Source organism: Pyrus communis, chromosome 15, assembly GCF_041283825.1.
Source record: "Pyrus communis isolate YQ-2024b chromosome 15, ASM4128382v1, whole genome shotgun sequence".
Classification (NCBI taxonomy): domain Eukaryota; kingdom Viridiplantae; phylum Streptophyta; class Magnoliopsida; order Rosales; family Rosaceae; genus Pyrus; species Pyrus communis.
The window spans coordinates 39,029,067-39,053,214 of record NC_142579.1 but is presented as its reverse complement, the minus strand read 5'-3'; the positions used below and the strand labels follow the sequence as shown (position 1 = coordinate 39,053,214).

The 24,148-nt window shown below is 38.5% G+C and overlaps 5 protein-coding genes and 1 non-coding gene across 7 annotated transcripts; 3 read left to right on the top strand and 3 right to left on the bottom strand.

Moving 5' to 3' along the window:
- The first annotated feature begins 629 nt into the window (after positions 1-629).
- LOC137715873 (WD repeat-containing protein ATCSA-1) lies at positions 630-4,566 on the top strand. 2 transcript variants are annotated; one of them, XM_068455230.2, is made up of 8 exons: positions 630-1,475; positions 1,818-1,996; positions 2,320-2,563; positions 3,105-3,259; positions 3,371-3,460; positions 3,663-3,731; positions 3,814-3,889; positions 4,223-4,566. In XM_068455230.2, the coding sequence occupies exons 1-7, from the start codon at positions 905-907 to the stop codon at positions 3,853-3,855; spliced, it is 1,350 nt and encodes a 449-aa protein (XP_068311331.1). In that variant the 5' UTR covers positions 630-904; the 3' UTR covers positions 3,856-3,889; positions 4,223-4,566. The 2 variants fall into 2 exon arrangements, with proteins under 2 accessions (XP_068311331.1, XP_088542184.1); XM_088686058.1 differs by lacking the exon at positions 4,223-4,566 and having other exon boundaries at positions 650-1,475; positions 3,814-4,161.
- LOC137713623 (increased DNA methylation 1-like) lies at positions 4,104-6,762 on the bottom strand. The gene has a single exon (XM_068452949.2). It carries the CDS (start codon positions 6,384-6,386, stop codon positions 4,194-4,196), a length of 2,193 nt encoding a protein of 730 aa, XP_068309050.1. The 5' UTR covers positions 6,387-6,762; the 3' UTR covers positions 4,104-4,193.
- A 1,934-nt stretch (positions 6,763-8,696) lies between these two features.
- LOC137713925 (F-box/kelch-repeat protein At5g43190) lies at positions 8,697-10,162 on the top strand. The gene has a single exon (XM_068453287.2). The coding sequence runs from the start codon at positions 8,726-8,728 to the stop codon at positions 9,962-9,964; it is 1,239 nt and encodes a 412-aa protein (XP_068309388.2). The 5' UTR covers positions 8,697-8,725; the 3' UTR covers positions 9,965-10,162.
- Positions 10,163-11,298: 1,136 nt separating this feature from the next.
- LOC137718125 (mitochondrial outer membrane protein porin 2) lies at positions 11,299-13,520 on the bottom strand. The gene is made up of 6 exons (XM_068457632.2): positions 13,335-13,520; positions 13,164-13,231; positions 12,361-12,471; positions 12,194-12,280; positions 11,902-12,110; positions 11,299-11,733 (listed from the first exon to the last, which is right to left on the bottom strand). Exons 1-6 carry the CDS (start codon positions 13,384-13,386, stop codon positions 11,427-11,429), a joined length of 834 nt encoding a protein of 277 aa, XP_068313733.1. The 5' UTR covers positions 13,387-13,520; the 3' UTR covers positions 11,299-11,426.
- A 57-nt stretch (positions 13,521-13,577) lies between these two features.
- Positions 13,578-13,651, bottom strand: TRNAT-AGU (transfer RNA threonine (anticodon AGU)). Its single transcript has one exon. It is a non-coding gene; the product is annotated as a tRNA-Thr (tRNA).
- A 2,351-nt stretch (positions 13,652-16,002) lies between these two features.
- On the top strand, positions 16,003-17,792 carry LOC137715641 (uncharacterized). The gene is made up of 2 exons (XM_068454985.2): positions 16,003-17,118; positions 17,561-17,792. Exons 1-2 carry the CDS (start codon positions 16,138-16,140, stop codon positions 17,636-17,638), a joined length of 1,059 nt encoding a protein of 352 aa, XP_068311086.1. The 5' UTR covers positions 16,003-16,137; the 3' UTR covers positions 17,639-17,792.
- The last annotated feature ends 6,356 nt before the right edge of the window (positions 17,793-24,148 follow it).

Genomic DNA, 24,148 nt, shown 5'->3' with positions numbered 1-24,148 from the left:
AGGCACAACAAAGCGCCCTCAGAAGTGTTAAGAATGTTATCTTATAACATCATTCAATAATTAAGAAACTTTAAAGTAATATATAACGTTTTATAAATAATTCAAAATGAGTTAATCATAGAGCTAGTTTAGGAGTGTGTTTTTTTTTCTTTTTCTGAACAAACGTAATCTATACTAAAGGTGGGGTGAGGTAACTCTAATAATAGGTTAGTAATAATATGGTTTAAATTCATTTTTGTCGAGAATAGAACCTAAGATCTCTCACTTACAAATAAAAAAAAATTATTGAACTGTAGTACTATGTGACAGATTAAAAATACTTTTAAAATAGCTGAAAGTACTTCAATTGTTTTCTCATAATTCACTTGAATTTTAAAAGCACACTCGAATTAACAACCCTAAAGTTGGACAAGGATCCTCCTTGTGAGGATAGGAGGATCAATCAATCCAATCGTCTCCGTTCAGGGTACGTTTTGCGATCAGTTTTTTTTACGTACTATTTATATTTAATTTTAAATAATAAAATTTAAAATAATTTCTAACCGTACGATATATAATGGACGATCACGATTGATTGATTACCTGAATTCGTGTGAGATGATCCTATTCGCCTAAAGTTGTTAATTTTGGATAGACTCTGACATACACTGTCGAAATGCGGAGGTGTCACCTTGTCAAACTGGATACCCCGAACCCGCTGAATAATCAATCCCAGTCGACCAGGAGGAAAATCAACGCGAAGCAGAGAGGAAGAAGAAGAGAAAACGAAGGGGTGAGAGAACAAAACCTGTTCCGGTTTGAGAATTCGGAGTGAGAGAGAGACAACACTGCAATACGACACCGTTGCGTTGTGAGCCTCTGCTTTGCTTTGCATTTGGCAGAAGAAGAAGAAGATGCTCCGAAAATGTGGCGGCAAATCGGGGACAGAGAAGCGGGAAAGCTCCGCCCAAATTCGTTCTTAAATCGAATCAAGTCCACACGGATCCAAACGCTCCAACTCTCCAATCACAAAGACATCATCTCCCCTCATCGCGGCTCCGTCAACACTCTCCAGCTCGATTTGACGGAGGGCCGGTACCTGTTATCCGGCGCCTCCGATGCTTCCGCCGCCGTCTTCGATGTCCAGCGCGGGACCGATTACGGACGCGGCGGAGCTATCACGAGGCACAAGTGCTTGTTTGCGGTGGATAAGCAGCACGAGCACGGGCATAAGTATGCGGTGTCCTCCGCCGTGTGGTATCCGGTCGACACCGGACTGTTTGTGACGGGTTCGTACGATCATCACATCAATGTTTGGGATACGAATACGACGCAGGTAGTGATGGACTTCAAGATGCCGGGGAAGGTGTACCGGACTGCAATGTCCCCTCTGGCAACTTCTCACATGCTAATTGCTGCCGGTACTGAAGATGTTCAAGTTCGCCTCTGTGATATTGCTTCTGGGGCTTTTGCTCACACCTTGTCTGGCCACCGCGGTATGTCCTGAAATTTGCAGAATTAAACGTTTGATGCACATTTGATACATACAGAGTTAGAAAAATCAAAACTTGATATCATGAGTGAACACATGAAACATTGGGGATGAAAATATTGAGGATATAAATAAGGATTTTGTTTGAAATTTGGGGTGGATGATCACGAATATTGCGAAACTTGCTTCTTTAAATAACCTGGCCTACTCAGTTTTCTCAGCATTCTGTAAATTTGTATCATTTCTGGTTGAACCCTGTAATTGTATAGTAGGCGCAAGGCTGTCCTGGCATTTGTGGACAGCAAGAAACTTACGATACACCGTGTTGCGTTTTTCATGATGGCAGATGGTGTGATGACTGTGGAATGGTCTACTTCTAGCGAGTGGGTATTGCTTACAGGTGGATGTGATGGTGCAATACGTTTTTGGGACATTAGACGTGCCGGATGTTTTCGTGTTTTGGATCAATCTCAGTCTCAGCTTGGGAGGCGTCCACCCATCCTGGAACGCTCTACCACAATTAAGGTTTTCTTCTTTGCTTTGCTGAGCCAAAAGCGTTTGTTTTCAAATTACTGATCGTGTTCAGTGTTTATGATTATATTATTTGCTTCACAATTCGTTTGCCTATTTCACCAGCAAATCTGAAATGGTTCTCTATATGTTTTTGGGAAATGTTATTTCCTCTTTCTCAATGCACAACCGTTATATGCACTGTCTATTTGTTTGCATTATTAGTAATATTTTTCATTGAAGCTTGTAGTTAGTAGGAGAATCTAGATTTAACTGGAGAAAATTATTATGTTGAACTTTCCCTTCTACTGATGATATTTGATTTTATGTCCGGTCAGGGTTCAACAGTTAAGCCCTCGTCACCAAGTCAAAGCACATCTGCAAAAGCTCGGGCACCACAAAGGAAACTTTCTAATGGGAGTGGTGCAAAGCACTCACTCATTGGTAAAAATCCAGTAAAGGGATCTATGAAGCAAAGATTACATCCAGGGATGCTGTCTAGTCAGGATCGCGCCACTGCCCATTACGGTGCTGTTACTGGATTAAAAGTCACTGAGGATGGCATGTACCTCTTAAGTGCAGGTTGGGTTATTTCATTTTGAACGTTTGTTATATTTAAGAAGGAGATCCATTTGGAATCGTCTATACCTATTTTGAATCCCTTTAACGGAGATGATATTTATAATAATCATAGTGGTTTAGGTTCACTCTTTACGTTTTTTAGTTATACCCATTAGTTTATACTTCATACTACTGCAGGTCACTGACAAGTGACAGGTACAACTTAAAACCTTGATCTATATTACAGAATAACAAATACACTTTAATCTGACAAAGAAATGAAGAATACACTTTAAATCTGGTGAGGTGATCAAATATTCACAGAATCAGTGCAGTTTAACCTGATTTGCTGGTGTTGTACAGTATGGATCACACTTCAGAAATATGACCTCCAACAGAAAATAAAAATAAAAAGAGAAAAGCATGCATGGGGGCCCTCACCTTAGTTTCCTTTTAAATATATAAATTATTCCCTTCATGCAAAAGTCAGCTGATTGGTTTTTTCACTCGTTCCTCACCGTTCCTCACTGCCTATGTCATTGATCAAGCTTTTGCATTTCAGGTTCCGATTCAAGATTGAGGTTGTGGGATGTAGAATCTGGCTGCAATACTTTGGTGAACTTTGAAACCGTGCGTATGCAAACCAGCAGGCCCATACAGTTAGCTACAAGTCAGAATTCGGAGCTTGTTTTTGTCCCCTGCATGGCAGCTGTGAAGGTAATGCCTTTTTTGTGTGTAGGTTTTAGTCTTTCTGAATTTTACATGTGGATTAAAATTCAACCATTTTTATAAAACTTCAAAGTTTGACATACAGATTTGTTTTTTCAGGCATTCGATATGTGGTCGGGTAAAACATCCCTGAAATTTCGTGGTCACTATGAGCATGTAAACTGTTGCTGGTTTAGTTCACGGGATCAGGTACTCTTAAAAAAATTTAGGATTTATCTTTAGGCCTTCTCCAATCAACACTTTATAAACTAAAATGGCAAGTTAATATTCCAGTCAGTTGTTCCAACTTCAATGTCAATTAATGGGAGCTGTAAACCTTTTTCTAAACCTTTTTCTAACTGTCCTAATGAAGTTTGTCCTCATGAATTGTAATTCATATCTCACATTGCAGGAATTGTACACTGGTGGCAATGATAGACAAATTCTAGTTTGGTCGCCACCCAGATTGGTTTCCAATGAGGTGGTACACCTGATGGTTTTTTGTAACTAACCGTATTAGTTGCTTAGCAGCCTTGTAGCTTACACATTTTTTGGAAATGCAGGATGAAGGGCCCTCTAAGGACGAGGATAATTGGAGCGCCTAGCATCTGCTGTGCTTATGATCCTCATTTCTACTAGGTAGAGTGCCTTGGTCTTTCTCTGGCGTTTTCTGTTTTGCTTTTAGATCTAAGAGGCTGTATTTGATAGGCAGTCATTAGTGCGCAATTTGTATTTTTTTTTTTGGCGTGTATATATGTAAATTTAAATTCATTCTTAAGTAGAATCAAGGAACAAATTCATGGAAAAAATTGTGCGCTGAAGAATTAAAAGAGAAAACTGAGTCAGTTCCAAATGAAAAACGAAAGTTGATAATTGATATTTAGTTGAAGAACACATTAAAAAATTGTACATAATTACCAGATGTGTCTGTCAAATATATCTCTCAATAATCTGTTCGGTGATTCTGTACAGTTACACCCTTACAAGATTCTGGAATCAACCTAAAGTTCTGTTCGTTGTACCATGCCAAGAAACTAGGTTCGTTGTTGTCCAATAGCATGCAGTCAACATCGTCAATAAAAAACTTGTGACCGGAGGCAATATTCCCCAATTCTTGGTCTAAAGCTCCATTCTCCGGCTGATTGTCTTCCTCCTGAGTTACTGTAGAGATGGCACCAGGCAATTCATCAAATTTGGTACTTCCTTCAAATGGTATGATTGCTTGCGTCGCAGAGTTGGTCTGTTTCAATACTTTATGGCACATGATGGTGCCCTGGAAATCCATGAAAGTATAATTCAGAAACTGCGTTCTCTCATCAGCTGTCATCTTTGAAAACCCAAATGAAGTGCTAGTCCATGTATCCAGGGTACTAGATGCAGAAGGCAAAATCAGTCTCTCAACTCCCAAGTTGGCGAGCTGGTTTTCAAGCTCATCCATCAGAACACGACACATTCCTTGTCTACGATAATGGAACCTAGTTGCCACCAGAGGCACTTCCACCACCTCACTGTAGATCCTCACACAAGCGACGGTAATCACTTCCTCATCTCTCTCCAAAAGCAGTGTGTAAAACCTTCTGAAGTTCAAGCGGCTCAGGTCCGACTCTCTGTTGAAAATAATGTCCTCGACAATGTCTCTTTTTGTGTAAGGATCCTGAGAAGGCTCGAAACACTCGTGCATCACACTCAGAGCCAAATTGAGCTTGCTGTAGTTTTCTGTCAAGTCCTCCATATCAGAATCAGATGGAGGAGAAGGCATCAACAGTGTCCAGGTCAGATTGTCAGGACCCACTAGAATTCTTTTCCCCACGATCTTGTTGATCCCCAGATATATGCCCTCACATTTTCTGCTGCAAAACCAGTTTCCTTTGGAATCCCTTTCCAATTCCTCAACCCCTTCATTCCTCAGGCACCCATAGTGGTATTTTTTATCACATTGGCCACATATCACAAGACCATTATTTCTATCCTCCTTAGGGTTTCCTTTACCACACTTCACACAGCAACACGATGGGCAGAACCAATCACCTTCCGACACATCCTTCATACCAAGACAACTAGTGTGGAATGCAGCGGGACACCGATCACAGAGAATCAGATCGCCTCCAAAGTGACACACAGTGCATATATCATCGTTCTGATCACGAGGAGGATGATGATCTTGATGCACATTGCCAGTCGTTGCTTCTTCATTTGACCTCGTGACGGTGTTGGTGCTTCCTTTCCGACTCTTCATCGTTTGCCTCTGACAATCGTTGAGAGTCCTGCCATCTTCCAATATAATGTGGGCGCTTGGTCGATGGTTTGTGCTACCAGCGTGTGTTTCAAACGCAGTGAGGGTAAACACCTTGGAACAACAGTCACACTTGATTCCCTCGCGAGTAATCCGACCCGTCGCCAATGGACTGTCAGTGCCTTTTCTAGGGCGGTAGTGTACCTTAGCGTTCGGGGACACAGCATTACTGTCGATCAACCAAGACAGAACTGTCCTAGGGTTTCGAGTGCCAGGATCCGTGATCTCGATCTCTCTCGCTCTTTTGGTAGACCGTAAAATGCGTGTGGCCTGCTGTTTACTAGCTTTGTTCTGTTTCTTTAGCCTCTTCATATCCACATGAACCTTACCTCGCTTCTGTTCCGGACTCCAGTCATCATCGACCATCGATATTTTACCAATCTTTCTCTTCTTAACTGTTTTCCCTCGCTCCTGTTTCGGACTCCAATCATCATCTACCTGCGAGATTTCACCAATCTCTCTCTTCTTAAACGTTTTCCTTGATGTCGACCGTGGCGTAATATCTACTACAATATCAAGAGTAGCAGAGCACTCCACGGAATTCGAACCAATGCTTTCGGAAAATACTCCTCCTCGTCCTGGATAATTTACACAGGCTTGGCAAGCCATGCGAAGCGAGTAATAAACTTTTCCAGTGGGAGACTCGTACCGCAACTCGATCTTCTGCTTCTTGGTTGCATACCAGAACTTCCATCCCAAGGCGGAGAGGTGCCTTCTCGCCTTCTCGGTAACCTCAGAGTTCCCACGGCCGTTCTTTGTGTTGTCATTCGCCCAGTACTGAACTGCCGAGGGGCATAACTCTGGTTCCACGGTAAGTACCGGCTTTCGCTTCACAGCCTTCATCAAATCTTCAGACCCTAAAAACCCTAATGCAGAAAAGTACAATCCAAGAACTCAAGAACTTGCGAAAGACAGAGAAGTAAGTAAGAGGAAGAGGGAGAGGGGGAGGGAGAGGGAGAGTTGTATTAGGGTTCAAAATGATGGAGGAGAGGTATGGGATATTTAACTTGGGTGCTACGGAATCCTAGTAGGATCAGGAAACTATTGATCTCTGGCCAGATCAACGGTTAGAATTCATCTCCACTTTTTTTCCTTCAAAATTTGTTGGCATTGAGCGAAAATCTTATCTCTGTAAATATTTGATGATGTAAAAGAAAAAAACAGTAGTTGGAGAACAACTGAGAGATTAATGGTGAAGTATTTGAGACGGTTGAGGATTGTTTTATATGTATGGGCCGGGTCGGGTTTCCTACCGGGCTGAGGGTATCTGGTTTTTGAAATTTATTTATTGGAAAGTTTCCAATTTATTATTATTCCTAATCCAAGTAGGATTAGGGATTTCAATTCAAAATGTTTGGCACCAACTCGTGGGCGAATCACTATGAGCCGTTGATGAATCATTCCAAAAAGTGAAGAGGGCTCAAATCAATGGTCAAAAAGCGTCCTTGATTGCACGAAACGCGAGGTTCCAAACGCCGCGCACCGAATTTCATAGACAATTATCCCTTCCAACATTTGTTGTATATAAAATTGGAAACATCCAAAACAACTAAAGCTCCATTAGCTCAAATTCTAGTTTATAATTATATTTAACAAATAACAAATCTGGGTCATCTTCATATTTTGCCACAAAAAATCAGTGGGAAATATGCAAAAAGGTGATTTTCCAGTCTTTTTATTTTTTTTACATATGATCGAATATCTTAGTAGATACAATATTACGTTTATACTCATGTGTTTTGAGTTCGAAATTCTCTCTCCCTTAATAATAAAAAATTAAATAATAATAATAAATCGTAGTATGTTTTAGTGTCTTGTCTCATTTTTATATTTAATTAGAAGTCTATGGCAAGCTCTATTTTATTACATATACAATAGTATTATAAATGAGGTATGTTTACGTACCCGTAATATAGCAAGTTCTATTTTTATATATGAAGTCTATGGCGTATTTACGTACCTGTAATCGGAATCAAAATGTGGAATTGAATTTCGATTACGGAGTACTCGAGCGTTTACTAAATCCCGAGGAATTGAAAAAGTGGTGGGACCCATAAAAATTTTGGAATTCAATTCCTTCTTTTGGAGGAATCGGACCCCTAAGATATATGAGGTATTTCAATTCCGCCATATCTCTATGTTTCCCTAGGAAAATTTGGAAATCAAATGCACTGGGTTAGAGGGAGAGGGAAAAGAAGAATAAGAGAACACGATTACAGTGGAGTTTATTTGCCATCAGATACCCAAGACTTGAAATAGATAAACTTGAAATCATAATGGAATGGATTGAGATAGTGAGAGGTGACAATGAGGAGTGGGTTCTTTGGGAAGAAAAAGATAAGATGAGTGTGGGGTTGAGTTATTTTTTATTTAAATAAATATATATTCACTTTTTTTAAAAGAAAAACTAATGAAAAATGTTTGAAAACTTTGAGTTTTAACGATAAGGACAAAATAAAGGGTAAAGTGAATAGTACCAAGTTTGACTTTTTAGTGTAAAAATGTGGTTTTTCATTAAAGTGAACAGTACCGTAGGCTTTTCGTTAAAACTCCTTTTGTTAATGAATTAGTATATAAAATTTTATTTTATAGATTTGGAATAAGGGTATTTTTGTAATAATCTTGAATTATATTCCGAATCTAGTGAATTAGTAAACACTTATATGGAATCAGTACTTTTGACTTCGATTTAAGAAAATTTAAGTAAACAGTTTTAACAGTAATCAAATTCCAACTTCTTTCCATTCCAACTTCTCCTCAATTCAATTCATTTTCAATTCAATTATTCTCATTCTAATTACAGATTAGTAAACAAGCTAGTAGGCCCTTCTATTTACTTCTTCTAAATTGTTATGTAAGATAATGACATTCGTCACCTTCTTGATAACATATCATATTTTTACATACAAAAAAAAAAGTGTTTTTTATATTAAAATCCGTTATCTAATACAAAATTATTAGAAATTAAATGCTACTTGAGGAGTAATTAAGTGGTACTTAAGGAGTGATTACGTATCATTTTAATTGGCCAGGTTCCTGATTTAGGTAGATAAACATGCGGCCATGTCTAGATCAAATTCTTGATGCGCACTTGTTTTTCCATCCCAAATGTTGCTCTAAAAAACGATTAATCAGCTAACACTTGATTATGTTTGAATAATTAAACGCATTAGTGTAAGTCAATGCTCTCTCTCTCTCTCTCTCTCTCTCTCTCTCTCTCTCTCTTCGCATTTATCCTTAAAAGCTACAAACTCTCTTTCCTCACAAATGCTCTGTTTGAAATGAAAGACCACTCTCCGCCAAATCACTGCGGCCAAACTACCGCCGTCTCCACCTCTCCTTCCACCCCACAGAAGATGGACGCCAGGATATGGAGCAAGCTGCCGGAGGAGCTCCTCGATCTTGTCCTCTCTTTCCTCCCTCTCAAAAACTTCCTGATTCTCAGATCGACCTGCAAGCGCTTCAAGTCTCTGTTATTCTCTTCCTCCTTCGTCTTCAAGCACTCCTCCGCCTTCCTCCTCCTCTCCCACCCTCAGTGCTTCCGCCACTTCCCTCTCTACGACTCCGACGCCGCCACCTGGCGCAAGCTACCTCTCTCTCTCTCCGCTCCGCTACCCTGCGCTGCAGGCGCAGCAGCACAAGCCTCCCTCCTCTGTGCTTCCGATGGGTTGCTCTGTTTCTCTCTCCCCAATTCGTTTCTCGTCTTCAATATTCTGACCAAGTCCTCGAGAGTGATCAAATTTCCAGATTGCCCTTTTGGATTCGAGCTTTTCTCTTTGATATCCACCCCTGCTGGGTACAATCTGTTCATGCTCTCTTCTCGGTCGTCGTCGAAAAGCACTTTAGTCTACCATTCAAAGGCGCGATCGTGGCAAAAGTTTGACTATACCGAGACGATTTTAAGCGACAATTGTCACCAGAAGGGAGTTCACTTCAAAGGGTGTTTGTATTTCGTGACGCCAGAACCGTTTTCGATTGTCTGCTTCGAATTCGAGAGCGGGAAGTGGGAAAGACCGATTCCGGAGCTTCCCACAGAGCTCGTGTTTGCTCGGCTTGTCAGCGGAGGAGGAGGGAAGAAGCTGTATCTGATTGGTGGGGTCGGCAGGAATGGGATTGCCAGGAGCTTGCAAGTGTGGGAATTGGAATTTGGCGGCGGGATGAAGTGGGTGGAGGTGGAAAGCTTGCCAGACAGGATGTGCAAGAAACTGATGTCGGTTTGCTTCCATAACTACGAGCATCTGTACTGCTTTTGGCATCAGGGTTTGATCTGCGTCTGCTGCTACAATTGGCCGGAGATTTTGTACTTCAAGATCTCGAGGAGGACGTGGCATTGGATCCCCAAATGCCCGTCTCTGCCGGATAAATCCAGCTGCGGATTCCGGTGGTTTTCATTTGTGCCGAACTTCCATTCATCTGCCTGAGGACAAAGACTTCCCTGAGGCGACGCACAAAGATGATTAAGTTTAGTTGTTTTTTTTTTTCTTTCTCAATTTCTCCTTCTGCTTGTAGTAAGTAGTTGGGTTCTTTGCTTGATTCGATTCTGCTTCTGTATGTATTCATAAGGGGAAATCTGTTTAGAGAGTAGATTTTTTATATTTTATATTTGTGGGATTTCAGAATATTGTTTTGCTTTCACTGATCCTTTGTAATGATAGACAACACGGATTTGGATCTCGCCGGATCCCCTCCATGGGGATCCTAGGATCAGCTAACACGTACCGATGGTGTTTTACACAAAACGATGGTGTTTTACTTTTAAGAATATAAAAAGTATTTAATTGAAATTGTATGATTTTTTATCAACAGTTCGTGTTCGTTGATCTCTAGGATCCCCAGGGAGGGGATCCGGTGAGGATCCAAATCCAGACAACACCTCCCTTCCTTTTATTCAGTAGTCCAAGTGACGCGAATTTATAAAAATATCATATCATTATAGGTAGTATTTATATGTAAATTTACGAAAATATTTAATATTCAATGAATATAATGGCATTGGTTGTTTTTAGAAATAAAAAGTTTGTGACTAAAAATTTGCTCACAAACAGGAAAATTTAAAATGAAGCCTTATAAAATGTCATATGATAGTTTATCAATATTTTTCCATTATGTTAAAAATATTGATAAAATTTGTCAATTTTAATTGAAATTTAAGAATTTCTTCAGTGTGAATTATAATTGAGATTAACCCAAACGTTCAATAATTTTATATTCAAATTTAAGAATTTCTTCCCCCATTTGAAACGTTCAATATTTCCACACATGGAAGAATTTTCAATGAATACGACTTGGCTAATCCTTGTTTGTTTGCTACTAGTCGTTTAAATAATTTTATATTATACCAAAAACCATTCTAAAATAATATTAGCGTGTCAGTTACGCATATGAAGATATTTATTGAATACGAGAGGAAGAAAATTATATTCTTTTTCAGCTCAAAATTACAAAATACGCCGTTGAAAATTGTAGCGAGAGAAAGCAAAGGGTGGATGGGGTTCATTAATAGATTCTCTGTTGCTTTCCAAACTAATTGTCAGGAAGGAAAATTGCAAATGAATTTTAAAAGCAGACTTTTCAAAAACAACCTTGAAGAAAGTTTAAAGACTAATTAGAGAAACACGAACAATTCGTAATGTAACTAGGAATAAATTGTTGTCGCCTTATAGTAGATTTTACTTCTCACATATCCCTTGATAATTTATGTCTGTTGATCTTCTTCAATTCATCCGATTTGACGGCCAAAAATTAAAAAGGTGTGTGAAGTAAAATGGAATGTGTGGATATCATACCCGTATGAGTACTCATTACGTTGACATATCACTGTTTACACAAGTTTTTTCTCGTGAAACAATTGTGAAATTTCATTGGCAAAATTCTTAGAACTGTTTAGGGCTTGAGGGAGAGCGCCAACCCCAAGTTCGGATTCCTCTCTAATGCCTTGGTGTCGAAGGCTGCAGAGAGTGTAAGTGAAGATTTGGGTGTGAGCTGGTGCTGTAAAAGAGCCCCAAGATTGCCGTGGTTGTTGAGCCTCGCCTTCACAACCGTCTCAGAGTCAACCACGTATGAACCTCCGACTGTTAGCATGTTCTCGTTCGTGGAGAACTTTCTGTTCACCTCTCCAACTACAGCTCCCCCCTTCAGCCTGCTCAGTTGATGCACGTATGACGCCCGTAGTGAATCTCCTTTGTCAGCCCTACAAAATGAAAAGAAACATGTTTGCCATTTTCTTTGCCAATACAATTACTCTCCTCAAACAATCAAAGCAGAACGAAAGTTCATGTGTACAAAAATATTTCATCAGTCTAACATTCTAACAACTATGTTTATTTTTTGCTTAGTGACCTATAAATGATGAACTTACAGAATCACAGAAGCTGTTGAATCGTGCTGTGTAAAGCTGACACCGGCATTGTACTTAGAAAACACTCTGGAACCTGTCAAGAAACTAGCTTCTGCTCCAAAGGCAATGGCCGGGGTACCAATGGTTGCCGAAAAGTCCACAGCAGGGGACTCGTTCAGACCAACAGTGGTTGTGAAGGATGCATGTTCATGAAGATACTGGACTTCCAACTGCAATATATTGGACAAATGACTATCAGTTTCTGTAATAATTGTAAATTCATGTCCCATTTGATGCTAACAAAAGCCGATACCTTGCCAGATTTGTAATCAGGGAGTTTGATTGAAGCGATGGTTTTGGTAGAAGGCAAGATGTCAGTGACAGCGAGCACTGTCGAGACCTGCTCAAAAAAGAGACCACTGTCAGAAACAATTATCGGACTTCAAACTTGAGAAGGAAAAACGAAGGTTAGTAAACCACATTTGATTGTGTATCAGCTTTGAAATCGAGCGCGACATTCTTGTATTTGTATTGTGCTGCTATAACCCCAGAAGACAGACCTCCTTTATTAGCCAAACCCGAGTTGAGGGCCTGAAATCAGAGATAAATTCATCATATCTAAGTATCTAACTGCTGAAAGCCTTTAAGAAGAAACCATTACAATCACAACATGGAACTAGTAAAGTAATATATTCTCATTCTCAACGAAGAAAATAAGGAAATTCAAGGGGAGTTTCCAACGAACAACAACACACATCCCTGTTTAGTTCATAAGCAAGACCAAGCACCAAGCAGATATACAAATAGCAAACTTTTAAATTGGCACTTCAGCACAAATCTAAAGAGAATGGGAGTTATCACTTCAGTGTAATCCTATTCACCGAACCAGTCCAACATATCAACAAGCTTGCATGATTTGAATTGAAGCTTACAATATTGTACAAGAAACGTTTCAAGAAGTCATTTTTATTCTCTTTGAAGAAAATAGATTCGGAAAAAGGCAAAGGGATCCAATTGAGCCCCAATTTTTCTCCCTCAAATAACCTAAGAAAACCAAAATACGCACCGTGAAGATTCAATTGCTTCCAATCCAATGCAGCAATTCAAGAAACACTTGTTGCCCATTACAAAAAAAAAAACATAAATAAATGAAAAGAAAATCCCGCCAGCAAACAACTGATAATTCAAATCGCAAACCAACACAATACATAGCATACCAAAAATTGACAACATAAAACTTCCAACAAATTAAAAATTGTTGAAAAAATATTATTTGGGCTTACAAGTCCAGTTTCAGTGTAGGTGGTAATGTTTATCTTCTGGTCAGTGTTGTAGTCCTTGTTAAGCAAGTCTGCAAATTCAAGCAATCAATACATCAAAAACCCATATCAGAAAATTCGAAATTTCAAAATTTAAGAATTGCCCAATAAAGATTTAGACAGAGAGAGAGAGACCTGTGGCTTTCTTGCCAATGGCGGAGAAGAGGGCAGGGCCTCTGGTCGACATATCTGCGGATGGAGAGCAGAGAGAAACTTTTGGGAGGTTTTTCTAGAGAGAGCGAGCGGGGAAGAGAGAAAGGGCTGCCTGGGGTTTATGTAAAACCCTTGGCTGCGGTTTTGGGGTCAGGCAAACATGTTTCGTGTGCGTGAGGAAAACGAAAGAAACAAAAAAACAGGGAAAAAGCAGTTGGCATAAATTGCTCTCGTTGAGAGTCGAACTCAAGACCTCCCGCTTACTAAACGGGTGCTCTAACCAACTGAGCTACGAGAGCGGTTGACAAACTCCTGTATACGTAATGTATATATCTTTAAAACACTTGAGGAGGAAAAAATATGTATAAGGTTATGCTCGCTTACAATACAAAACCCAACCACACGATCTGCTTCCATTGAAGTTTAAACATCAAATTACGAGGAATTCAACTTGACTGCCAAGTCTTCAATTAGATGAGGTAAATTTTTTGCATAAGAGCTTCTAATTTATCCTTTCTAGACACTAAAACCTAACAAGTAATCTTTGATATGGCTTAGCAACTATATGGAACGTGTAGCACTAGTTACCAATTGATTCCGATAGTGGATCCACATATGAACCAGTGTAATCAAATGTTCCAACTTCTTATATCTTTCATATTTAGAGTTCATTTTTATGTTTTTGAACATGGTTATCACAAGAGCAAGATGTTTGACAAGATGTCTCAAACAAGTCGAAGTAGAGTAAGAAGCCATGAACAACAAGCCAAACTAGTGTACAGAGTTTCTTTAACCATTGGATTGTCAATCCCTCCGGGAGCTGATGGGTAAACAAAGTCCCAAACTTTATGCCACAGAGTCTTATCAAAGTATTCAGCTTTAGGTTCTGACTGGCCTAACTGGTTTGGAACCTCATAAATAATGGTAAGACAAAAATACCCCCCCCGAAACTTTCACACGACGAAACAAGCTCTCGAACTCCTGCCTTCATTGCTAGCTAGGTTCTATCAAGATCTCCATAGTTTTCCATCTGATTCTTTGTTGCTTGTGTAAGAAGCAACCCATTGAAGGGCAGCCTAGCCATGCATCTTCATAAGCACTGGGAAGTGGCTTCTCTTGGGCAAGTCTGCGCTCAACAGAGATAGCTACAACTTTGGCTTCTGAGACCAAGCAGACGAGAGATAACGGTAAGAAACGAGAAGGCATGAAGATTCATGGTAAAATGCACCAGTGTGGAAGGAAACCAAGAAACATACCCAAATCATAGCCAAGGCTCAGACAGTGTCCACAGAGTGGAATAGTAGAAGCCAGCAATCCAATCCGCAACTGTATAAAACGAAAGACCAGTATTCAGAAATTTGATAATTTGAATTATTATCTACTTAATTAGGTTTTTTGTCAAGCCATTAATAGAAATTAAAACTATGAATTATTATTGTTTCATCTGAAGTCCGATTGTACTCATAATTTGAATTTTCTCACTTCTCCTTAGGATGTGTTTGGTACGCAGAATATAATTCGTTGAAAAATAACTACCGATGACTTTTCATAGGGAGTGGGAAATACATTTTACCATTGCTATGTTTGGTGATGTCGGCGGTGATCAGGGTCTTTCGATTTTTAATTTTTTTTCCCCCCCACCGGCTATGGGCGGTGCTGACTCCTCACCTGTATAGATGCAAATACTGGATCAAACCATGTGCAGCCCATCAAATAAACAAATCAAATTGTCGTATTTATGTCCTACGTGGCACACAACCAGCATGCAAACGTAGGAAGACGCAAAACATACCTTACTATACAGGGGGAAATATTCCATATCATTAAGGTTTGGACTTTGGAGTCCCCATGTGAAAAAAGATAGCGTTTGAGTCAAAGTTTTTTTATCACGTGTAAAAAAAGAAAAGTTAAAACCCGTGGAGTAATAGATTGAAGATGAGCTTGTTAATCACAAAGACAATTCATCATTTGCTTTGTTTGTACCTAAAACACAAAGAGAAATCAAATAAAAACACGGTCACAAAGACAATTCATCATTTGCTTTGTTTGTACCTAAAACACAAAGAGAAATCAAATAAAAACACGGTAAATTAGATTCAATTGTACAATGTATCATGGAGTAATTGCTTGGTCAACAACTGTTTATGCATCACAGAATTGATCGAATACAATAAACATGCTGATTACATTTTACTATATCACGCACTTTGGTATCATTATATCTAAAAGCAATTAACTTAGTAATAAAAATGTTAATGGTACTCTATTAAAAGTTTAACTTTCTACTATTTTATATTTTTAACACAATATATAATACTTGTACGATAATTAACATAAATTGTGAAGTGTCAAAATATTCATAAAATTTCAACTTTTAAAAAAGCTTTTTTATCATTTCTCACCCAACAAATATTTACAATTGTTCATCGAGCGAATTACATAATATCTCACGAATAACAAGCTTCGAAAACTTTTATCGAGTAGCGAACCTTCCATGCACGCGTTAAAAGAGACCCTTCGTACGTGCTCTCCTCGCCTCCAAGCCCGACTCAAATTTCTCAATAAAGCCGCACGTGTCAGCGAAAACCCCAAGGCCTTCGTCCACGTGGTACCATTCCCAGCCTTCTTTTATATCTCCCTACATCTCTTCCTTCCTTTTCTGAAACCAGAGGCCCCAACCACCAAATCCGAATCAGAACCCGAATCGGACCAAACTTCGCCGATTCGATTAGTTTTCGGTGACGGTTTTATTCGTTGAAGTCTGAGAAATTTCGGAATTTCAGATATGGAGACGGAAAATCCAGCGAATTTCAGTTACATGGGGAGAAACTTCAGTGATCTGAGCAACGGCGATAACTCCTCTGCTTTCAGCGAGTGTAACAGCGATAGATCCGGTGAGTTCCCGACGACATCGTCCCAGAGCCGGCGGCTTCTGATTGCCTGCGCTTCCGACAACTCCGACGATATGATTCAACAGCTCGTCGCCGTGCTCGAGGCCGGTTCGACTGAGGAGCAGAAGCAGGCGGCGATGGAAATCAGGCTCCTCGCCAAGAACAAGTCCGAAAATCGGCTCAAAATCGCCCGAAACGGTGCGATTAAGCCGTTGCTTTCGCTCCTATCGTCGTCTGATCTCCAGCTCCAGGAGTACGGCGTCACCGCGATTCTCAACCTCTCGCTGTGCGACGAGAATAAGGAGCTCATCGCTTCATCGGGAGCGATCAAGCCGCTGGTTCGGTCGCTCAAGACGGGGACCGCCACAGCGAAAGAGAACGCCGCCTGCGCTCTGTTCCGCCTCTCGCAAATCGAAGAGAACAAAGCCGCAATCGGACGGTCGGGAGCGATTCCGCTTCTGGTGAACCTTCTGGAGTGTGGAGGCTTTCGTGGGAAGAAGGACGCGTCGACGGCTTTGTACTCGCTGTGCTCCGTCAAAGAGAACAAGATTAAAGCCGTCGAGTCGGGAATCATGAAGCTGCTTGTGGAACTGATGGCGGACTTCGGGTCGAACATGGTGGACAAGTCAGCGTACGTGCTGAGCGTCCTCGTGTCGGTGCCGGAGGCCCGCGCAGCGTTGGTGGAGGAAGGCGGGATTCCGGTACTGGTGGAGATTGTAGAGGTGGGGTCGCAGCGGCAGAAGGAGATATCGGTGGCGATATTGCTGCTGCTTTGCCAGAACAGTGGGGTCCACCGTAACATGGTGGTCCGCGAAGGAGCGATTCCTCCCCTCGTCGCTTTGTCTCAGTCCGGCACCAATCGCGCCAAGCAAAAGGTGAGTATATTCCGGCACGTAAAAATAATCAACATTTCCTTTCTCTGTTTTTTTTTCGGGTCCAATCGGTCCACTGGTCGACGACCCCTCGAGCCATCGTTGACGTGCGGTGGGCTTTTGAAAATATTCCCCAATTTAATGGGGTTTTTTGTCTTGTGGCGTGGGCCACGTCAGTCGGGTGGCATATTTTTTTTTCCGATTTATACTTCTTCGGGGAAAATTAATTCAAAATCCCAGTTCTCCCCCCAATTATGTTGCTATTGTAGTATTGTACACAATTAGACCATGGGTAGGATCGTCATTTAAGTCGTAGGTTAGTCTCCCAGTCTCAGCCACTTACATTATTTTGTCGTTTTTTATATATATTTTTAAATAATTTGGTGCGTGATGGGGGAGTGGTTTTGTATTTTGATCGTCGTTTTGTGTGTCTTTATGGGGACAGGCGGAGACACTGACAGAGCTTCTACGGCAACCGAGGTCCGGCAAAGTCGCTGCACGAGCGTCAGACGTGTCATTATAACACCACCCACGTCACCACCGTGAGCCCACCACCTAGCTATGCTCCCAGATATAGCAATGGCCATGTAATCAAACAGGGAAAGAGTTAAAAAAAAGGAAGAAAAATCTAAAACTTGTAAATATCTGTGTTGAATTGAGCTCAGTTTGGTTTGCCTTTTTGGAGCTTATCTTTCTTTATATAAAAAAATTAAAAAAAAATAAAAATTAAGGGGGGTTGGATTCAATTGGAATTTTTGAGAGATTTTAATTTTTTAAATGAATCTAAGGGTATTCAATCAGGATTTTAAGTGATTCTCAGAAATTCAATGTACATTCAATTAAAATTTTAGGATGGTTTATTAAAATCTTTAGAAATCCAAATGTATTTAATTAGGATTTTAAAAAAGTTTATAACATTCCAGATGTATTCAATATGAAATTGATTTTAAAAAATTTGAGAAAGTTGAGGAATTAGAGGGAATTAGAGAGATTTGGTAGTGTATTTTAAGTATCCACAAATCTCACCTCTCTTCATGAGATTTTGGAAAATTGAATCAAATTTTTATATGAAATCTGTGACATCCTACATCGCCCAGGGTAGTGATCCTTAAATGTATATTTCCATCCCTACCTAGCACGAGGCATTTTGGGAGCTCACTGGCTTCGGGTTCCGTAGGAACTCCGAAGTTAAGCGAGAAGGGGGCTAGAGCAATCCCATGATGGGTGACCCACTGGGAAGTTGCTCGTGAGTTCCCAAAAACAAAACCGTGAGGGAATGGTAAGCCCAAAGCGGATAATATCGTGCTACAGTGGTGGAATGGGTCCGGGAAGTGGTGCCGCCCGGGCGGGGATGTGACAATTTGGTATCAGAGCCTAACCCTGGCTGCGTGTGTGCCGACGAGGACGTCGGGCCCCTAAGGGGGGTGGATTGTGACATCCCACATCGCCCAGGGTAGTGATCCTTAAATGTATATTCACATCCCTACCTAGCACGAGGCCTTTTGGGAGCTCACTGGCTTCGGGTTCCGTAGGAACTCCGAAGTTAAGCGAGAATGGGGCTAGAGCAATCCCATGATGGATGACCCACTGGGAAGTTGCTCGTGAGTTCCCAAAAACAAAACCGTGAGGGAATGGTAAGCCCAAAGCGGACAATATCGTACTACGGTGGTGGAGTGGGCCCTAGAAGTGATCCCGCCCGGACCGGGATGTGACAAAATCTCTACAAATTAATTAAACTTCATAAAAATTCATGGATTTATAAATCCATTAAAATCTCTCACATTCTCAATTGAATACACCCTCTAAAAGAAATGTGTCTTAAAGACTATCACTAGTGGCTAGTGTGTTTATCGATAGTTCATTTTGTGTGTTATTTTATTGGTTAATTAAGGAAATGTGGGAGTTGAGGGGAAGAAGAATAATTGGAAAGAAAAGTATGTTTTACTTCCCACTAAAATCAACCGCTTTTTCTCTGTGATATTTTTCTTTCACTTATCAAATTATTTTTTTCAAATCCGCCAATTGTGAATGGGTAATTTGATACTAAATTACTATAGAGAACGCCATTGCGCGACTTAATTCAAACACTATGCAGTGTAGTTTAACATACCCATATGTTCTATTAAAAAGAAAAGGGAATGATTAATCGAGTGGAAAGGAAAAAAGCAGTACGAAGTCTGGAAGGGTCGGTGGTGGGAGCGGGATATATTGCTTTTAATAAATCACGAGCCTTGCGTGCATGAAAGGACGATGAGGAAAATGAAAGTGGTGTCTCGAATGGGGTTAAGGATGATTGGGCAACTTTTGGAGAGATTTTTCAGTGTGATTGGTATACGATGTAGTATATCACGTCTTATTATACAAATGACGATATATGTGTGTTAAAAAGTTAATAACTTAAAAAATAAAATTTTCCACTATTTATATAAAAATATGTAATGTATCATTCGTATTTCCGGTACAACCAAAAATTTCTCTAGCTTTTGAATTCATATAACGGGTCATTTACCACACTGCTCAATTTTTTGGGTTTTGTCCACCTTGGTCCTCGAGACATTATTTTCTTCCAAGTTAGTCCTTCAACTTTTGCATGCTTGTATAAGGACGAGTCGTTACTTATGTTGAAATGTTGAAACATGCTGATACGTTATGTGCAACAAGAATTTTGACCATTCAAAAAAAGTTGCTCATTAAAATTTAGCAACAAACTTACCACCTCAACTTCTATCGATTGGATGCCATTCATGGTTTGCAGACTCAATTTAGAGACGTGATTCACATTAACTTCATTCTAGTTACATTGCTGTTGTGCTAATGTCACTTAGGAACAAGCTTCTTATGTTTTGAATCTCGACTTTTTTTTATTCTCTATATAAAAAGAAAAATCTCATGTCTTTGAGGAAGATCTAATCTCAAAAACTGAAATGGCTAGTAAAGGTTGCAATACATTATTTTAAAGGTAATGTCCTCAACGAGCCTGTCACGTGGCCGTTTTATCAGAATTTTTAATAGAAAGCCACCATTCGTCATTAGTAATCACACTTGCAAGAGTTTATGAACCAAAGGGGGAACCAAAGGGGGAACCAAAGTGTTGAGGGGCAAGTTTGCAAGAAACCATATATAATTAAGCTTTTATTATATATCTTAAAGTCGAGGGATGCAAAGTGTAATTAGACCTATGATTAACCTTTCGTTTTCGAAGGTAATTAATATGCCATCCAAGTGCTTCCACGTGTTCAAATTTCTGTTATTAGTAGGTTGGTCGTTTGGTCCCATCATCAAGGGTCTCGGTTGTGGGTCCCACCCATGACGGCTATCTACTTTGAAAAATTTACGGTTGGCTTATGGATTATTGCCACGTTGTTTGGAATATCCAAAACCAATTAATGTGCTCTTGATTTTGTATTTCCTAATTTCTACTTTAGGGCTTGACAAATGGTCTGAAATTTGGGAGAGAATTGAGGCGAGCTTCTTGGGTTAGGGTTTGTGACATGGAGTAGGATTCTCTCCTTGTTTTCTTTTCTTTTTTTTATTTTTATTTTTATTTTATTTTTCTTCTTATTTGAACGGTTATGATTAAGTTACGTCAACATCTTATATTAATTTTGTTATAGCAAAAGAAAGACAAAATAAAAGAATGTGAATGGAGGGGATGAAAGAGGACGGGAAGGGGATGGAAAGAGGAAAGAAGATAATCCTAGTCTTTGTGAGATTGATAATTTGATGTAATGCATGCAATCCACATCATATGGAGGAGAATTCTTTGTGGATTTTTTTGTCAAGATTCTCGAATGCTCACATTTTATCTATTTATTGTATATTATGCGGTCAGTTTTTGTTACATAATATTTTTGTTTAATTTTAAATAAAAAAATTCAAAATTATTTATAAATGTACGATGTACGATGAACAGGTAAAATATGAGGTCTAGTAATCCTCACAAAAAGAATCCGGATAAAATCTAAATCTACATCACATGCATGTCGCGATTCACGTCAAATGTTTATATATTATTATTCAACAATTATTAGATGCTTTTGTCCAAGAACGATAACGATATTTCATTAATTTGAAATGAAAAAAAAGAAGTTAAATACACAAAAAGCCTCCTAAACTTTTATTTATAGTTAAATTTGCCAGGTTTAAATTTCTCACATTTCATCCATTTGGCAATAAAATAAAATAAATTAATTTAAAAAGAAAATAAAGAAACGACATCCATCCGTTCATGTATCTGTCTATCTCTCTCACTTTTCATCTATCTAATCACCCATCCCAACCACTCCAAACCTCAAACCACCAGCCACCTCCAATCCCAGATCAAATTCATTCCCACCCTTTTTCCAGCACTCCAAATTTAGACCAAATTGAGCCCCAGTACCACTCCCGCCAAAACCAACCCAACCCACAACCTCCAATGGCAGGTCCCAGATTTCGGATCCAAGCTACGATCCCCTTCTTTCCTCCCTGCAAACTAGACCTAGCAATTTATTACACGACCCATTAACACGACACGTAAACGACACGAAAATAACGGGTTTCGGGTCAACACGATAACTAATCGGGTCATTATCGGGTCACACGATAATAACCCGTTAATAACGGGTCCTTAACAGGTTTACACGAGAGTGACACGCGGGTAACCTATTTCGACACGATAAGAAAAATGCTATTTTGATGATTTTAATTTTTTAAACTACTAAAAAAAACTTACTATAAAATGCAATGGATATAATGAATATGTATATATTGTTCATTAATTATTATTCTATTATTATTCTATATAAATTTTAAAATTTAAGTTTTATTTATTTATTTATTTTTATAGTATATTATAGGCAAAGATTGAGATTAAAAATCATAAAATACATTAAAAATAAAAATATCAAGTAATTTAAAAATACCAAAAACATAAAAAAATTATAATAATTAATTTCCCGCCTAATATTTCAAAAGTTTCATCCATTTCCCACCTAATGTTTGGGAAATTTTGCAACCTATATCCATCCATTTCCCGCCTAATGTTTAACCCAAAGAAAAATAATAACCAGCTTTTCTTTTTTTTTTTGTTTTATCTCTTATAACATTTTAACTTGAATAAAAATAAAATACGTAATAAAAAACATAAATGTAATTTTATTATTAAATATCATCACATACTAATTGAAACATAGTCTAATTAACACTTAAAATATATAAATAATTAATATATTTATTCCAAGTCATCAAAACGATAAGATTCATTAACGCTTAAGGTTTATTTATACTTTCATTAAGTATAACATCAATTTGTATCCCATCAAAATGATGAAAGTATGAATAAACTCTCAAGTGTTATTGAATTTATCGTTTTGACGGGATACGTATCCTACAAAATTAATTTCAACAATCCAACCGTCAAACTTGTTTATACATGCTTCGAGATCGCATACTCCAAAAATTGCAAAAAACAAATATTCAGAGATGAAGTAATGAGACAAAACTTTTCAACGGTTATAAACGAAAAATCACGATTTAACGGTTATTTTAACTCCGATTTTGATGATTTTTTGCAGCTACACTCCTTGACCTTATATGAATACAATGAATGAATTCGATCTTTAATTTAAAATATTTACACTAGTGGATACCACAAAATCTTATGTTATACTTAATTAAAGTATAAATAAATTCTTAAGTGTTAGTTAATGTATCGTTTTGACGGGATACGCATCCTATGAAACTAATTTCAATGATCCAACCGTCAAACTTGTTTATACATGTTTCGAGATCGCATACACCAAAAATTGCAAAAAACAAACATTCAGAGATCAAGTAACAAGACAAAACTTTTTGACGGTTATAAATGAAAAATCACGATTTAACGGTTATTTTAACTTTGATTTTGATGATTTTTTACAGCTACACTTCTTGACCTTATATAAATACAATGAATGAATTCGATCTTCAATTTAAAATATTTACACTAGTGGATACCACAAAATCTTATGTTATACTTGATGAAAGTATAAATAAACTCTTAAGTGTTAGTGAATCTATCGTTTTGATGGGATACGCATCTTAGAAACTAATTTCAACGATCCAACCGTTAAACTTGTTTATATATGCTTCAAGATCGCATACGCCAAAAATTGCAAAAAACAAACATTCAGAGATCAAGTAATAAGACAAAACTTTTCGACGATTATAAACAAAAAATCACGATTTAACGTTATTTTAACTCCGATTTTGATGATTTTTTACAACTACACTCATTGACCCTAAACAAATACAATGAATGAATTCGATTTTCTATCTAAAATATTTACACTAGCGGATACCACAAAATCTTATGTTATACTTGATGAAAGTATAAATAAACTCTTAAGTGTTAGTGAATCTATCATTTTGATGTGATACGCATCCTACGAAACTAATTTCAACGATCTAACCGTCAAAATTGTTTATATATGCTTCGAGATCGCATACGCCAAAAATTGCAAAAAAAAAACATTCAGAGATCAAGTAATGAGACAAAACTTTTCGACGGTTATAAACGAAAAATCACGATTTAACGGTTATTTTAACTCCGATTTTGATGATTTTTTACAGCTACACTCCTTGACCCTAAAAAAATACAATGAATGAATTCGATCTTCAATTTAAAATATTTACACTAGTGGATACCACAAAATCTTATGTTATACTTGATGAAAGTATAAATAAACTCTTAAGTGTTAGTGAATCTATCGTTTTGATGTGATACGCATCCTACGAAACTAATTTTAACGATCTAACCGTCAAACTTGTTTATATATGCTTCGAGATCGCATACGCCAAAAATTACAAAAAACAAACATTCAGAGATCAAGTAATGAGACAAAACTTTTCGACGGTTATAAAAGAAAAATCACGATTTAACGGTTATTATAACTCCGATTTTGATGATTTTTTACAGCTACACTCCTTAACCCTAAAAAAATACAATGAATGAATTCGATCTTCAATTTAAAATATTTACACTAGTGAATACCACAAAATCTTATGTTATACT

Coding starts and splice junctions, on each gene's coding strand:
- LOC137715641 (XM_068454985.2), top strand. CDS start 16,138: ATGGAGACGGAAAATCCAGCGAATTTCAGTTACATGGGGAGAAACTTC. Junction 17,119..17,560: donor CCAATCGCGCCAAGCAAAAG/GTGAGTATATTC, acceptor TTATGGGGACAG/GCGGAGACACTGACAGAGCT.
- LOC137718125 (XM_068457632.2), bottom strand. CDS start 13,386: ATGTCGACCAGAGGCCCTGCCCTCTTCTCCGCCATTGGCAAGAAAGCC. Junction 12,472..13,163: donor CCTACACTGAAACTGGACTT/GTAAGCCCAAAT, acceptor CTCTGATTTCAG/GCCCTCAACTCGGGTTTGGC. Junction 12,111..12,193: donor CTGATTACAAATCTGGCAAG/GTATCGGCTTTT, acceptor AATATATTGCAG/TTGGAAGTCCAGTATCTTCA.
- LOC137715873 (XM_068455230.2), top strand. CDS start 905: ATGTGGCGGCAAATCGGGGACAGAGAAGCGGGAAAGCTCCGCCCAAAT. Junction 1,997..2,319: donor AACGCTCTACCACAATTAAG/GTTTTCTTCTTT, acceptor ATGTCCGGTCAG/GGTTCAACAGTTAAGCCCTC. Junction 3,260..3,370: donor CCTGCATGGCAGCTGTGAAG/GTAATGCCTTTT, acceptor TTGTTTTTTCAG/GCATTCGATATGTGGTCGGG.
- LOC137713623 (XM_068452949.2), bottom strand. CDS start 6,386: ATGAAGGCTGTGAAGCGAAAGCCGGTACTTACCGTGGAACCAGAGTTA.
- LOC137713925 (XM_068453287.2), top strand. CDS start 8,726: ATGCTCTCTCTCTCTCTCTCTCTCTCTCTCTCTCTCTCTCTCTTCGCA.